Here is a 16,215-nt window from a genome sequence, read left to right on the forward strand (position 1 = left end):
CGGACCAGAACAAAGTGTTTTCTTCCAATTGATTTAATAATCTTGCAACTCCTACCCTAAACATTCTCTCTTCTCTACTCCACTATTGGGTAGAAGGTACAAAACCTTAAAAATATATACCATCAGGCTCAAGGGCAGCCTCTGTCCTGCTGTTGTGAGACTCTTGAACAGACCACATGTACATTAAAGGAGAACATTGGATCACCCAATCTACCTTATTGTGATCTTTGCACCTTACTTGTCTACTTGCATTGTATTTTCCCTGTCATTCTAACACTATATTCTTCATTCTGTTATATCTCTCTGTACTAACTCAGTGAATGGAATGATCTGTCTGGAAGGCATGCAAAACAAAGTTTTTTTTATGCATCTCAATACATGTGTCAATAATAAACAAATTACCCATTAGATATCTATTTAATGTTTCTATTTCCCTGGAAATGGTCGCAATGTCTTGCTTCCCCTTCTAAATTAGATTTCATAGTTAAATAAGTAGTTCAAAAATAAAAGTTTAAAAAAAAAAGTAGTGAGGTAGTGTTCATGGATTCAATGTCCATTTAGGAATTGGCTGGCAGAGAGGAAGAAGCTGCTTCTGAATTGTCGAGTGTGTGCCTCCTTCCCGATGGTACAATGAGAACCAGGCATGACCTGGGTGATGGTGGGGGGGCGGCGGGGGTCCTTAATGATGGATGCTGCTTTTTTTTTGAGGCATCACTTCTAGGTGACCTGGATGCTACGGAGGCTAGTGCCCATGATGGAGCTGACTAAGTTTACAGCTCTCTGCAGCATTTAGAGAATCAAGAGAGATGGGGAAAGCTTTATGATCAGCCATTCACTTATTGAGGATCCATACTTATTTCTGTTTCAATTCTCTGTGTTCTGGTGATCAAAGAATTTAATTGGTTTACTAATTGCATACCCTTTCCAGAATTTGTTTCACAGCATCCTGATCATCAATTTCAAGGCAATTGTCAAGCATTTTTTGTTACCTCTCCCAGCTGTAGTAATGGAACATTGTCATGGTGCCAAAGTGACTGCTGGTAATGCCTGCTATCTTACTGTTGCAGAGTTTCAGTTTGTGATGAAGATAAATTCCGTCATAACGAGTTTATTGGTGAGACCCGAATTCCACTGAAAAGATTAAAACCAAATCAGACGAAGAATTTCAACATTTGCCTGGAGAAACAACTGCCAGTGAGTGTTAATCCTATTTGTATCGATTCGTCCATCGCAGGCTGTAAAAGAAGGAACTTCGTGATCATTAACCAGTTAGCTATTCATTTTCCTTTCAGGTTCAATATATCATCTTCCTATAATGTGCAAGATTGGTTTCTCTATACTGTTAGAGATCCTTGATGCAAGAACTATTAGAAGCTATCAATTCTTGGCATCAATTTTTTTCTAATAAGTAATATTTTAATGTAAAAGACAGTTCTTTTACTCGTGGTTGAATCGTAAATCTCTGCTCGTGCTACTTAGCTTTTTCAAGAACATTAATATGCCACTGCAATTTCAGATGTAGTTATCCCCTTTACTGGGAAAGCCTTTTGTTTCTGAAATTGTACCAGAATATTTTTTCACAAAGCATAACAGTTCTTTTTAGATACAAAACTAAACACAATCTAATTATCCTGAAGTGAAATCTGTAAATACCAGATATTTCTGAGAAGCTAATATTACCAACAGAAAGCAATGCATACAAAATGCTGGAGGATCTTAGCTAGTCAAGCAGCATCTATGGAGGGGAATAAACAGTCAACATTTTGGGTAAGACCTTTCATCAGGACTAATGAGCCTTCATTAATCCTGATAAAGGGTCTTGGCTCGAAAAGTTGACTTTTTATTCCTTTCTGTAGAGGCAGCCTTCCTTGCAGAGTTCTTTCAGCATTTTGAAAATGTTGCTTGAGATTTCTAGCAGAATCTCTTGTGTTTTTTTTAAATTGAGATACAGTATGGAATAGGCCGCACTGGCCCTTTGAGCTGTGTCACACAGCAGTCCCCCAATTTAATCCGAGCCTAATCATAGGACAATTTAAAGTGGCCAATTAACCTACCAACTGGTACATCTTTGGACTGTGGGAGGAGACTGGCATGTTCACAGGGACAACATACAAACTCATTAAGGCAGTGTTGGGAATTGAACCCGGATCACCTGTACTGTAAACTGTTGTGCTAACCACTACACTACCATGCCACCACAACCATAATGTTTGTAACAAATTTTTGTTTTTAGTCAGGACTGTTACTTATCGATATTAAATCTGAAACTTGATGGCAAATTTGGCTGAGTGGCAGGTTAGATTGTGTATCCCCATTAGGTTTGAAGGGGGAACAATCAAGATGGTATTGAATAAATTTTCTGTTGTCGTGTTATACAATTTGATCATGCTTAAAACATAAACTTGCTGAGTTTTATTGATATTTTAACACCACAGCTACTTTATTAATGAGTAAGACAGGTCTTTCAACAGCTTAAAAGCAAGCCCAATTAAATTGTCAAAGTTCAAAGTAAAATTTATTATCAGTGTATATACATGTCACCACATACAACTCCGAGATTTGTTTTCTCCGAGCATACTTAACCAATCTGTGGAACAGGAACTGTAAACAAACTGTGCAAGTGCAGATAATAAATAAATAGCTATAAATAATGAGCATGACAAAATAAATGAGTCGTTAAATGAGTGTAGTTATCCCCTTTTGTTCAAGAGCCTGATGGTTGAGGGGTAGTAACTGTTCTTGAACCTGGTGTTGTGAGTCCTGAGGTATTTGTACCTTCTACCTGATGGCAGCAGTGAGACAACAGCACAGCCTGGATGGTGAGGACCTTTGATGATGGATGCTGCTTTTCTACGGTAACGTTTCATGTAGATGAGTCCAATGGTTGGGAGGGTTTTATCCATGATGTACTGGGCCTAATCCATTACCTTTTGTAGGATTTTCCACTTAACGCATTGGGTGTTCCCATACCAGGCTATAATGGCAGCTAGTCAGCACACTTACCACCACACATCTATAGAAGTTTGCTGAGGTTTCTGATGACATGCTGAATCTCTGGAGACTCCTAAGGACTGAGCAACTAATAAGAAAGTATTTTTTTTCTCTCTCGGGTGTCTACTGAACTGTATTAATTTCTGTCTAGCTGAAACAGCCATAAGTTACAATATAAGAATCACTTAATGAAAATGATAAAACCTTGAGAAAGGAGAAGTATAAGGAGGAAATGAATAACAACTTAGTTCAAGCCAGATATGTTTGAGGGCATCATTCGAGTATTGGATTCAGCAGTTACAATGTTTTTGCACTTACTGTATATTTTGGTTCTTTGTTTTTATGGGCAATAAATACAGATCTTAACAGTCCCAGAAGTGACTAAGTAAATTTGTCCCAGGCATTAATAACCACCTTCATTTATATAGTAATAACCAGAATTTCAGAGGTGTTAACAAAGTTTGATACTATTAAGGATATGAGAATAAGTTAAAGACACTGAATAAAAGATGCATCTTAAAGAAGGGGAGATATAAAAACATAGAAAACCTACAGCACAATACAGGCTCTTCGGCCCACAATGCTGTGCCAAACATGTACATACTTTAGAAATTACCTTGGGTTACCCATAGCCCTCTATTTTTCTAAGCTCCATGTACCTATTCGGGAGTCTCTTAAAAGACCCTATCGTATCCACCTCCACCACCATCTCTGGCAGCCTATTCCACGCTTTCACCATCCTCTGCATAATAAAAAAAAATGCAACTTGCCCCTGACATCTCTCTAGCTGTAGCAGTGTAGACATTTGGGTGGAAATGCTGGAGATTGGTCCTAGGCAGCTGAAGACACATGGGTATCATGAGGAAATGTAGATTTGAAAACAGTAAGTACTGGCTCAGAACTGGTACTATCTGCTCTGCAGTTCCCACCCTTAGAGTCTTCTATTTTCTAACACTGCATCTTACAGTCTACTTTATTCATGAGTCAGACAGGTCTTAATGCTGCTCTCCATCTTTACCCTGGACAATTTAAATTTCCTTTGCTTTCAGAGGCATAGTTTATGTTTCTAGTCCCACTTTGATCCGTTTTGTCATCCATCTGCTGGAACATATCCAAAATCAATGAATTGCAAACTGCTTGACACTTAATGAACTAGTTATAAGTTACAAACATCTTCTAAGATGTCTCTTTTTCTCTAGTGCTTTATCCCTTTTCAGTCTTTCATCTGAGGCCATGAAAGTAGTTCATGGAGCTGATTTACTGTCATGAAGAATGATTAAGAAATTACTCCAAGAATGAGTGATAAGCATAGTATAATGAAGCTCGAGTTGCTGTCCATGCAATAAATAAGATTGAGAGTAGATTTTATGAAAGTGAACAAAGCCATGATGAGTTTCAATTGGGTAAGTAGAGGGTAATGTTCTCATAAGGAGATGCTTCAAGGAGTAGAAGGCTTAAATTTTAAACTTTGGGCATAACGTGCAAGGGGTAATGTGAGGAAATGCTTTATTGCTCACAGAATAATTATAAGCTGGAATGATTTTCTCTGGGTCTTGGGTAGACAGAGAAGTGAAGAGGACAGGCTCTTGAGAAAGAGCAATTTGTAGGACTTTCAAGAGAGAGCAGGGCTGGAACTTCATAATGAACCAACGAGGTTTTAATGGGAGGAATGCCTCCTCCAGTGTCGTAACAATGATTCTCGGTGAAACAAGTAGCTGAGCACCAAGTTTTCCTTGTGTTAAGAGACTAATTAGAGATTTCGAATTCGGTTTCCCTTTTGATGAGATTCAGAAGGATGTGAATGTGTTACTTGTTTTACGTTTGAAGAGCCAATGTAACAGGAGGAAGATATTTTCTGTCTCTGTCAGTGGCTGTAGGTCAATATTACACCCAAAAGTACAGGATATAAAAGCATATTGAGCCATACCTGCTCTCATTCTGACCATTGCAGTCCTGAAAGGTGTCTGCCATTGGAGGTTCATAATGTTCTCTTGAAGGTACTGTCATTTATTGATGTGAGTCACTATGCGTCCATTGAATAACTCATTCAGGTGTTATGAGCTAAGGAGACCAAGAAAGCAAAATAGAAGATTATTTTTGTAGAGCTCTACGGGAGCAGCAACAGCCTTTCCTCCAAGATTCACTTGCATGGCCAGCTTTGGGATGCCCCGTCCTGCACTCTTCCCAAATCAGCTAGCTGTAGCAGGGTTCCAGCCCTGTGACAGCACCATAGTTACCAGGGTTGGGAGGAAGTTCAACACACTCTGCCAGCTGTCTAATTGTCTCATTGTGAGAGGGATACACGTTTTGCATTCAAGCACTCTCCAAATGCACAGCTCCAAACAGGACAGCATTCGTTTGACAAAACCTTTCATTATGTGTAATCCAAACTTCTGCCAATTAAAGCACAATGGTAAACATTGACGAGCTAACAGCATGGCTATGACCATTGAGTTCTAGCCACTTGCATTACCTTTACCTTTAGTGGATGTTGCCTCATGCTAATTCTGGCAGGGCAAAATGAGCAGGTTTCAGCATTTTTGCATCCCATACTAAAGTTGCAAAAAAGACATGGGAACTTATTCCTTCGTGGAAGAATATCAGGCTAGTATTTTAAGATATTGTTGAAGTTGGCCCTTGACAAACTTTTAAAAAGTGCAATAACTGAATTTACAACCTGTCCTTTACAGGCTAAATATATTAGAAAAGAAAACCAAATATAAAAGATAAAACTGCAATCTGCTATTATCTATTTCACCAATGACCAATCACAAATGAGAAAATCTGCAGATGCTGGAAATTCAGGCAACACACACAAACTGCTGGAGGAACTCAGCAGGCCAGGCAGCATCCATGGCGGGGGGAAAAAAGTAGTGTTTCGGGCTGAGACTCTTCAGGGTTGGAGAAAAATAGATGAGACAGGGTTGGAAGACGGGGTGGGGAGGGCAGGGAGAAACACAAGGTGAAACCGGGGAGCGGGGGTGGGAGGGTTGAAGCAAAGAGTTGGGAAATTGTTGGTGAAAGAGACAAAGGGCTGGAGAAGGGGCAATCTAATAGAAGAGGTCAGAAGGCCATGGGAGAAAGAAAAGGGGGAGGAACACCAGAGGGAGGTGATGGGCAGGCAAGAAGATAAGATGAGAGATGGAAAAGGGGATGGGGAATGGTGAAGGAGGGAGGGGGTCCATTACTGGAAGTTCAAGGAATCAATGTTCATGCCATCAGGTTGGAAGCTACCCAGACAGAATACAAGGTGTTGCTCCTCCAACCTGAGTGTGGCATCGTCATGGTAGTAGAGGTGGTCATGGTCAATAGGAATGGGAAGTGGAATTAAAATGGGTGGCCTCTGGGAAATCCCTCTTTTTCTGGCGGATGGAGCGTAGGTGCTCAGCAAAGCGGTCTCCCAATCTACGTCGAGTCTTATTGATATACAAGAGGCCACACTGGGAGCACTGGATACAGTAGATGACCCAATCCCAACAGACTCACGGGTGAAATGTCACCTCATCTGGAAGGATTGTCTGGGGCCCTGAGTGGTAGTGAGGTGTAGGGGCTGTTGTAGCACTTGCTCTGCTTGCAAGGATGAGTGCCAGGAGGGATGAATGGACAAGGGAGTCACATAGGGAGCGATCTCTGGGGAAAGCAGAAAGTGGGGGTGGGGTGGAGAAGGAAACATTCACTTGGTGGGATCCTGTTGGAGATGGCGGAAGTTATGGAGAATTATGTACTGGACATGGAGGTTGGTGGTGTGATAAGTGGGAACAGGAGGAACCCTATCCTTGATGGAGTAGTGGGAGAATTGGGTGACGTGCGAAATGGAAGAGATGTAGTTGAGTGCAGCATTGATGGTGGGGCGAGGGAACCCCCTTTGAAGAAGGAGGACATCATCTTCATTCTGGAATGAAAAGCCTCATACTGACAGCAGATGGTTGGAGATGGAGGAATTGAGAGAAGGGGATGGCTCCAGTTTTTCTCCAGTCCTGCTGAAAAGTCTCAGCCTGAAACGTTGACTGTGCTCTTTTCCATAGATGCTGCCTGGCCTGCTGAGTTCCTCCGGCATTTTGTGTGTGTCACCAATGACCGATCTGCTCCCAAACCTGATTCAACAGACTTAGTTTCTCATCTTTTAGGGCTTCAAAAATGTCGCTTCTGTAAATTAGAAATATTAAAAAAAGTTGATATTGTACACACCTTAACTCTATCTCTTCATTGGCTCTTTCAATGGTGCTTGTGTTCTTCACAAGAATAAAGGGAAATTTCTTAACAGGTTTTGCTTGTATAAGGCAGGAGCTACGTATTGGTGTAGTACTAATCCATGTTTTCATTGTAAAATTGCCCTCGAGAAACTGCATCAATATGGCAACTAATTTATTTGCTGTGGTGTCTGGTTTTCTTCCACCAAAATCTGAAACAGCAGTTCCCAACCTGGGGTCTATGGACCTCCTTTTAAAAAAAAAGGTTGGGAGCCCTTGGAACCAGTGCTCCCAGCTGCACTGGTTCCACAGTCATATTTTCCCCACTGTGTTTCAGATGAAGATTCCTGAAGTAATCTGCTCCATTTTGTTGTGTCATTTACTTAATTCATCTTTTCTGTAAACTCTCTTCGGTTGCAACAATTTTCCATCATTACTATATGCAGGATGCTTGACTGATTGTGCATTTCACAATCACAGCAATTGCATCACAGCAATTCAGCTTTGATCGACGAAATCGAAAAGGATGATGATGCAGCTCTAATTGCTAGAACAGTCATCTTGCGCTGAGTATGAAAATAAGCAAAATTGTTATTGACATGTTGGGTATCAAACACGTTTTATTGGACATTCCCTGCCGAATACCCTGCCCCTGTAAACCTTTACAGTAGCCCTCCCACAGGCTGTATGTCTTTGCGGTCAGGCAGTTTTGCCTGAAGTCCTGGCTGTATACGTACTCCTTTCAACAAGGTTTTCCTGTTGACCAAAGAAAAATATTATTTGTGATTTCTAGTATCGGTAATTTTTGTTTAATTTTCACTTATTTTAATGTAGTCTTGTTAATGCATATTTTCAACAAAAACTTCCCCAAGAAGACAAGTTGATCCTCAGTTTTACTTTTTCTAAAATACCACAGTGAAGATTTACAAAATGCGTACAAAGCATGCATGTGGAAGGAGGGAACAATTGGCCTCTAATGATTATTTTAGTATGTAAGGCAGTATCCCTGGCAAGCTATGGTATGTGCATCTTATTTGTTATTTGAACAAAAAAAAGTGAAATGAAAGGACCTGTTCTTCTGCATTAGTCGGTGCGTGGAACTCTTCGCATTTCTACAGCGGATTAAATGATAAATTTTATATTGTACCTCCTTGCAGATAGATAAAACAGAAGACAAGTCACTGGAGGAGCGAGGTCGGATTCTCATTTCCCTGAAGTATAGCTCACAGAAAACTGGGCTTGTTGTTGGCATTGCACGATGTGCACATTTAGCAGCTATGGATGCAAATGGCTACTCAGATCCCTATGTAAAAATGTAAGTAACGAACTATATTTGACACACAAGAGGATGTACATGTGTCCTGACCTTGGTCATATTCAATTTATAGTTTATATCTGTAAAGATAAATATTAAGTATCGCTAGTGCATAAATTATATGTGCTGAGCACAGACCTGCAGAAGGAGAGTGTAAAGTTATTGATGATGCTATGCTATCCTAAAATCATTCATATTCCACTGGGAGGTTTGTTCCTGTGCAATCTCAGACCATGCTTAAGCCTGAAAATTGTCTCACCCACACAATATTGGACAATCAATGATGTATTACTGATATTTCTTCTGGTGTATGAAAAACCATTGCAACCACTAGTGACCAACGTATGTGTGAAGTATCTTCAGTAATGCACTGTGACATGACTACTGATACAATATCTAGTTAGAAATCCAAAGGGAATTGGGAGATGAAAGCTCTTTTCTTCCCCATGACTGGACTATTTGAGAGATAGAAAGTTTGCAACGAACATGATTTAAATTAGTTTGATTTTTTTTCTCCCTATGTACCATTGCACTGTTCAGTGTTCAGTTCAAAAGTGCACCACTCCCTTCTATTCCTCTAACAGAAAAGATAATCTGTCAATTAAAAAGTAGTATAGGACATTGGATTAAATGTTCTGCATCAAATTTATTATCATACCTCGAACATAGGTATTTTTTCACTTTACACCTCATAACTGTAGTTTACATTATTTTATAATGAGATCTATATCCTTGGACGATAATGCAGATTAGGTATAATTTTACATGTTTCAGTCTTCAGAATTGTCTGTTGTGGAGCTGCAAAATAGTTCCATCTGTGGCAAGAGAGGAAGAGGTTTAAACGGTAATAAAGTACAGGTAGTTCTGTGCATCTTAAGTGTGGTTTCATTATGCAGCACAACACAATTCCCAAAGCAATGATGCTGAGTAGTTCTCTTTAATATCTTATTTTGTTTTAATCAATTGATAAATTAATTTCCAGTGAAGCACTTAGTAAAGCTTTCTTTGTCCAGCCCAGAATAATTAAAATAAATATTAATATAGGAATGAAAGAAATGCTGGAAACACTCAATAAGTTGGACAGCACCTACAGTAAGAGAGTCAAAATTATCATTCCAACCTCTGCAGTTATTTTTTGATCTCTGTTTTGTATCTGTATGGATTATTTTATGAACAAAGTCCTAAAAACATAATGCAAACAATACAATATTTAGAAATACAGAAACATAGAAAACCTAAAGCACAATACAGGCCCTTGGCCCACAATGCTGCGTCGAGCATGTACTTACTTTAGAAGTTACCTAGGGTTACTCATAGCCAGCTATTTTTTTAAGCCTCATAGTCATAGTCATACATTATTGATCCCGGGGGAAATTGGTTTTCATTACAGTTGCACCATAAATAATAAATAGTAATAGAACCATAAATAGTTAAATATGTACATGTACCTATCCAGGAGTCTCTTAAAAGACCCTATTGTATCCGCCTCTACCACAGTCGCCGACAGTCCATTCCACGCACCCACCACTCTCTGCGTCAAAAAACTTACCTCTGGCATTCCCTCTGCACCTACTTCCAAGCATCTTTAAACTGTGCCCTCCCGTGTTAGCCATTTCAGCTCTGGGAAAAAGCCTCTGACTATCCACACGATCAATGCCTCTCATCATCTTGTACACCTCTATCAGGTCACCTTTCATCCTCTATCACTCCAAGGAGAAAAGGCCAAGTTTACTCAACTTATTCTCGTAAGGCATGCTCCCCAATCCAGGCAACTTCCTGGTAAATCTCCTCTGCATCCTTTCTATAGTTTCTACAACCTTTCTGTAGTGAGGTGACCAGAAATGAGTACAGTACTTCAAGTGGGGTCTGACCAGGGTCCTATACAGCTGTAACATTACCTTTCAGCTCTTGAACTCAATCCCACTGTTGATGAAGGCCAATTCACCGTATGCCTTCCTAACCACATAAACAACCAGCACAGCAGCTTTGAGTGCCCTATGGACTCAGACCCCAAGATCCCTCTGATCCTCCACACTGCCAAGAGTCTTACCATTAATACTATATTCTGCGATCATATTTGATCTACCAAATTGAACCATTTCACACTTATCTGGGTTGAACTCCATCTGCCACTTCTCAGCCCAGTTTTGCATCCTATCAATGTCCCACTGTAACCTCTGACAGCCCTCCACACAATACACAACACCCCCAACCTCTGTATCATCAGCAAATTTACTAACCCATTCCTCCACTTCCTCATCCAGGTCATTTATAAAAATCACAAAGAGTAGGGGTCCCAGAACAGATCCTTGAGGCACACCACTGGTCACCGACCTCCATGCAGAATATGACCTGTCTACAACCAGTCTTTGCCTTCTGTGGGCAAACTAATTCTGGATCCACAAAACAAGGTCCCCTTGGATCCCATGCCTCCTTACTTTCTCAATAACCTTGCAATGGGGTACCTTGTCAAATGCCTTGCTGAAATTCATATACACTACATCTACTGCTCTGCCTTCATCAACATGTCTAGTCACATCCTCAAAAAATTCAATCAGGCTCGTAAGGCATAACCTGCCTTTGACAAAGCCATGCTGACTATTTCTAATCATATTATGCCTCTCCAAATGTTCATAAATCCTGCCTCTCAGGATCATCTCCATCAGCTTACCAACCACCGAAGTAAGACTCACTGGTCTATAATTTCCTGGGCTATCTCTACTCCCTTTCTTGAATAAGGGAACTACATCTGCAACCCTGCAATCCTCCAGAACCTCTACCGTCCCCATTGATGATGCAAAGATCATTGCTAGGAGCTCAGCAATCTCCTCCTTTGCCTCCCACAATATCCTGGCGTATATCTCGTCAGGTCCCAGATACTTATCCACCTTGATGCTTTCCAAAAGCTCCAGTACGTCCTCTTTCTTAATGTCTATATGCTCAAGCTTTTCAGTCCGCTACAAGTCATCCCTACAATTGCCAAGGTCCTTTTCCATGGTGAATACTGAAGCAAAGTACTCATCAAATACCCCTGCTATTTCCTCTGGTTCCATACACACCTTTACACTGTCACACTTGGTTGGTCCTATTCTCTCACGTCTTATCCTCTTGTTCTTCACATACTTGTAGAATGCCTTGGGGTTTTCCTTAATCCTGCTTTCCAAGGCCTTCCCATGGCCTCTTCTGGCTCTCCTAATTTTATTCTTAAGCTCCTTCCTGCTAGCCTTATAATTTTCTAGATCTCTATCATTACCTAGTATTTTGAACCTTTCCTAAGCTGTTCTTTTCTTCTTGACTAGATTTTCAACAGCCTTTGTACACCATGGTTCCTGTACCCTACCAACCTTTCGCTGTCTCATTGGAATGTAGCTATGCAGAACACCACTCAAATATCCCCTGAACATTTGCCACATTTCTGCCATGCATTTCTCTGAGAACATCTGTTCCCAATTTATGCTTCCAAGTTCCTGTCTGACAGCTTCATATTTCCCCTTACTCCAGTTAAATGCTTTCCTAACTTGTCTGTTCCTATCCCTCTCCAATGCTATGGTAAAGGAGATAGAAAATACTTTTGAAATATTTTCTCAATTGGATTGTTTAAAAAAAAATGTATTGACCAACTTTTACTTAGCATGTCTAAAGACAGCAATATAAGTGACCAAGTCAACTGTTTTGTGACTATTGATTGAGGGAAAAATACTGGGAAGGTCAATGCTGAGAAATCCCCAACAAGTCTTTGAAAAAATGACATGGAACTTCCACCCAAGAATGTTATCAGTGATTTCTGTTGAAAAATCACATCTGAAGAAAAATAGCAAGTTCAAGAGTGCAGCACTCACTAATGTATCCAAATGTCGTACAAGAGTTTTTATTGTCTTAAGGAGAACTTAATCCACGAACATCCTTTAGTTCAAATCAAGCAATGACTGCCACTGACAACTAGAAAATGGTGTATGTGACAACAAGCTGGCTTTAATCTTGGTCATTAAAATATATTGTACATGTATAGGTAATTAAACTTCATTTACCAATTTCATTTATGATGAACTCATTACAACAATTGATCAGTAGATCATCTACCTATATTTATGAAGTATTTTAAGAAGTGACAAACAATAATAAAGTATTTATGTGTTTACAACAGAGGTTCCAGGCCCTCTGTGTTCCTTTGGAGTTCTAATGTTTCAAAGAACTTGTAATAATCCTATAAGCCTGAAAGTCATCAGATTTGTTACATATAATTTCAGGTACAGTAATGTCCTAAAGTACTAAAGAAATCAATTAAAATCATCAGCATTTTACTTCAAGTGTTAAATTTAGTTTACCTTTTCCATCTTCTTACTGCTCTGTTCAATGTAGTGACACAAATGAAAAATGAGAACCCATGTACACTACCTCAATATTTTTTCATATATATATATATATATATATATATATATATACTTATTGTAATGGTAGCTTTTTATTATTCTGTATTGCAATGTACAGCTACCACAAAACAACAAGCTTCATGACATAAGCCAGTGATACTAAATCTGATTCTGAATGTAGAGCATAAATCAGTACAATTCAGTGTGGACCTTTTGGCCCTTGATGTTGTGCTGACCTAATTAAACCTAATTCGCAATTAATCTAACCCCTCCCTCCATTTTTCTTACAGCCATGTGCCTATCTAAATGTCTATTAGAACAGCCTCTATCACCGCACCTGGCAGTGTTTTCCAGACACCAACAATTTTCTGTGTAGTTTAAAAAAAACACCTACCTCTGACATCACCCCCTCACCTAAATATACGTCCTCTGGTTTCAGTCATTGCTGCCCTGAGAAAAGGCACTGGCTGTCCTCTCATCCTCCTCCTCTTCAAAGAAGAAAGCTCTAGCTGCCTCAGCCTTTCCTCATAAGCAATGTTCCCTAATCGTGGTAAATCTCTGCATCCTCTCTAAGGATTCCGCATCTTTCCTATAATAAGGCTCTCCTAACTGCATCCAATACTCCAAGTCAAAATCAGAATCAGGTTTATTATCACCAACATGTGTCGTGAAATTTGTTAACTTAGCAGCAGCAGCAGTTCAATGCAATACATAATATGGAAGAAAAAATAAATAAATAATAAGTAAATCAATTACAGTATACATATATTGGATAGATTAAAAATCATGCAAAAAAAACCAAATAATATATATTAATAAAGTGAGGTAGTGTTCCCAGGTTCAATTTCCATTTAGGAATCAGATGGCAGAGGGGAAGAAGCTGTTCCTGAATCACTGAGTCTGACCAGAGTTTTATAGAGCTGCAATATAAACTTGCAGCTCGTGAACTCAATGCCCAACTAATGAAGTCCAACACACAACCACCCTAACAACTTGCACAGCAACTTCGAGGGATCTATGAATTTGGACCCCAAGGTCCACACTGCCAAGAATCCTGCCATTAACCTTGTGGTTTGCCTTCCAGTTTGATCTTCCAAAGTGTAACACCTCACTTAACCAGACTGAACTCCATCTGCCATTTCTCTGCCCAGCATTGTATCCTGTCTATATTCTATGACAACCTTCCATGCCACACTGCCAACCTTCATATCATCTGCTTACTGACCCACCATTCTACTTCCTCATCCCAATCATTATATATTAATAAGTTAATTAAAGAGCACTTTTCATACAAATGTTGTAGTTCAAGGTGCTTTACAAAGGGATCAACTGCAAGCATAAAAGCAAAAGACAAAATGATGTTTGTTAAAAGAAAGATTAAATAGGTTTTAAGCTGACGTTTAAAAGTGTCAACTGAGAGTACATCCCTTGTAGTTTTAGGTATTGAATTCCTCACTAGACAAGCATAGTTTAAAAAAAAGCTGACCTTCCAATTTTCTTTTTAAATTTAAAAAACTGCTAACGGAAGACCTTAGAGTGCAAGCAGGATGATAAAAACAAGTCAAGTCAAGTCACGTCACTTTTTATTATCATTTCAACCATAACTGCTGGTACAGTACACAGTAAAAACGAGACAACGTTTTTCAGGACCATGGTGCTACATGAACAATACAAGAGCTACACTGAAGTACGTAAAACAACACAAAACTACACTAGACTACAGACATACCCAGGACTGCATAAAGTGCACAAAACAGTACAGGCACTACAATAAATAATAAACAAGACAATAGGCACAGTAGAGGGCAGTAGGTTGGTGTCAGTCCAGGCTCTGGGTATTGAGGAGTCTGATGGCTTGGGGAAAGAAACTGTTACATAGTCTGGTTGTGAGAGCCCGAATTATTCAGTGCCTTTTGCCAGATGGCAGGAGGGAGAAGAGTTCATATGAGGGGTGTGTGGAGTCCTTCATAATGCTGTTTACTTTACGGATGCAGCGTGTGGTGTAAATGTCTGTAATGACGGGAAGAGGGACCCCGATGATCTTCTCAGCTGACCTCACTATCCGCTGCAGGGTCTTGCAATCTGAGATGATGCAATTTCCGAACCAGGCCGTGATGCAGCTGCTCAGGATGCTCTCAATACAGCCTCTGTAGAATGTGGTGAGCATGGGAGGTGGGATATGGACTTTTCTCAGCCTTTGTAGAAAGTAGAGATGCTGCTGGGCTTTCTTTGCTATGGAGCTGGTGTTGAGGGACCAGGTGAGATTCTCTGCCAAGTGAACACCAAGAAATTTGGTGCTCTTAACGATCTCTACGGAGCAGTCGTCGATGTTCAGCGGAGAGTGATCATTCTGTGTCCTCCTGAAGTCCACAACCATCTCTTTTGTTCACATTCAGAGACAGGTTGTTGGTTCTGCACCAGTCTGTTAGCTGCTGCACCTCCTCTCTGTATGCTGACTCATCGTTCTTGCTGATGTGACCCACCACGGTCGTGTCATCGGCGAACGATGATGTGGTTCGAGCTGTGTGTTGCAGCACAGTCGTGGGTCAGCAGAGTGAACAGCGGTGGACTGAGTACACAGCCCTGGGGGGTCCTCGTGCTCAGTGTGATGGTGTTGGAGATGCTGCTTCCAACCCGGACTGACTGAGGTCTCCCAGTCAGGAAGTCTAGGATCCAATTGCAGAGGGAGGTGTTCAGACCCAGTAGGCCCAGCTTTCCAATCAGTTTCTGAGGAATGATTGTGTTGAATGCTGAACTGAAGTCTATGAACAGCATTCGAACGTACGTGTCTTTTTTGTCCAGGTGGGTTAGGGCCAGGTAGAGATGGCAATGGCATCGTCTGTTGAATGGTTGGGACGGTACGTGAACTGCAGGGGGTCCAGTGAGGGGGGCAGCAGGGTCTTGATGTGCCTCATGATGAGCCTCTCGAAACACTTCATGATGATGGATTTGAATGCAACGGGACAGTAGTCGTTGAGGCAGGACACTGAAGACTTCTTTGGCACGGGGACGATGGTGGTGGCCTTGAAGCACTTAGGAACAACGGCGCTGCTCAGGGAGTTGTTGAAGATGTCAGTGAGAATCTCAGCTAGCTGGTCTGCACATCTTCTAAGCGCTCTGCCAGGAATATTGTCTGGTCCAGCAGCCTTCTGTGGGTTGACCCTGCACAGGGTTCTCCTCACATCGGCCACGGTAAGACACAGCACCTGGTCGCTTGGAGGAGGAGTGGTCTTCCTCGCTGCCACGTCATTTTCCGCCTCAAAACGAGTGTAGAAGTTATTCAACGTATCTGGGAGGGAGGCATCACCAGCACAGGCAGGTGGTGTTGTCTTGTAACTGGTGATGTCCT

General features: G+C 40.7%; 1 protein-coding gene across 1 annotated transcript in view; it reads left to right on the top strand.

Annotated features, from left to right (window-relative positions):
- The window catches only part of LOC140187869 (double C2-like domain-containing protein beta), a 290,217-nt gene that overhangs the window by 217,677 nt on the left and 56,325 nt on the right, over window positions 1–16,215 (top strand). Inside the window, exons 5-6 of the mRNA XM_072243665.1 lie at window positions 1,068–1,194; window positions 8,339–8,496. Of these exons, the coding sequence (XP_072099766.1) occupies window positions 1,068–1,194; window positions 8,339–8,496 (285 nt within the window). The remainder of the gene's footprint in view (window positions 1–1,067; window positions 1,195–8,338; window positions 8,497–16,215) is intronic.

The sequence above is a fragment of the Mobula birostris genome, chromosome 25 (assembly GCF_030028105.1).
Source record: "Mobula birostris isolate sMobBir1 chromosome 25, sMobBir1.hap1, whole genome shotgun sequence".
NCBI lineage: Eukaryota > Metazoa > Chordata > Chondrichthyes > Myliobatiformes > Myliobatidae > Mobula > Mobula birostris.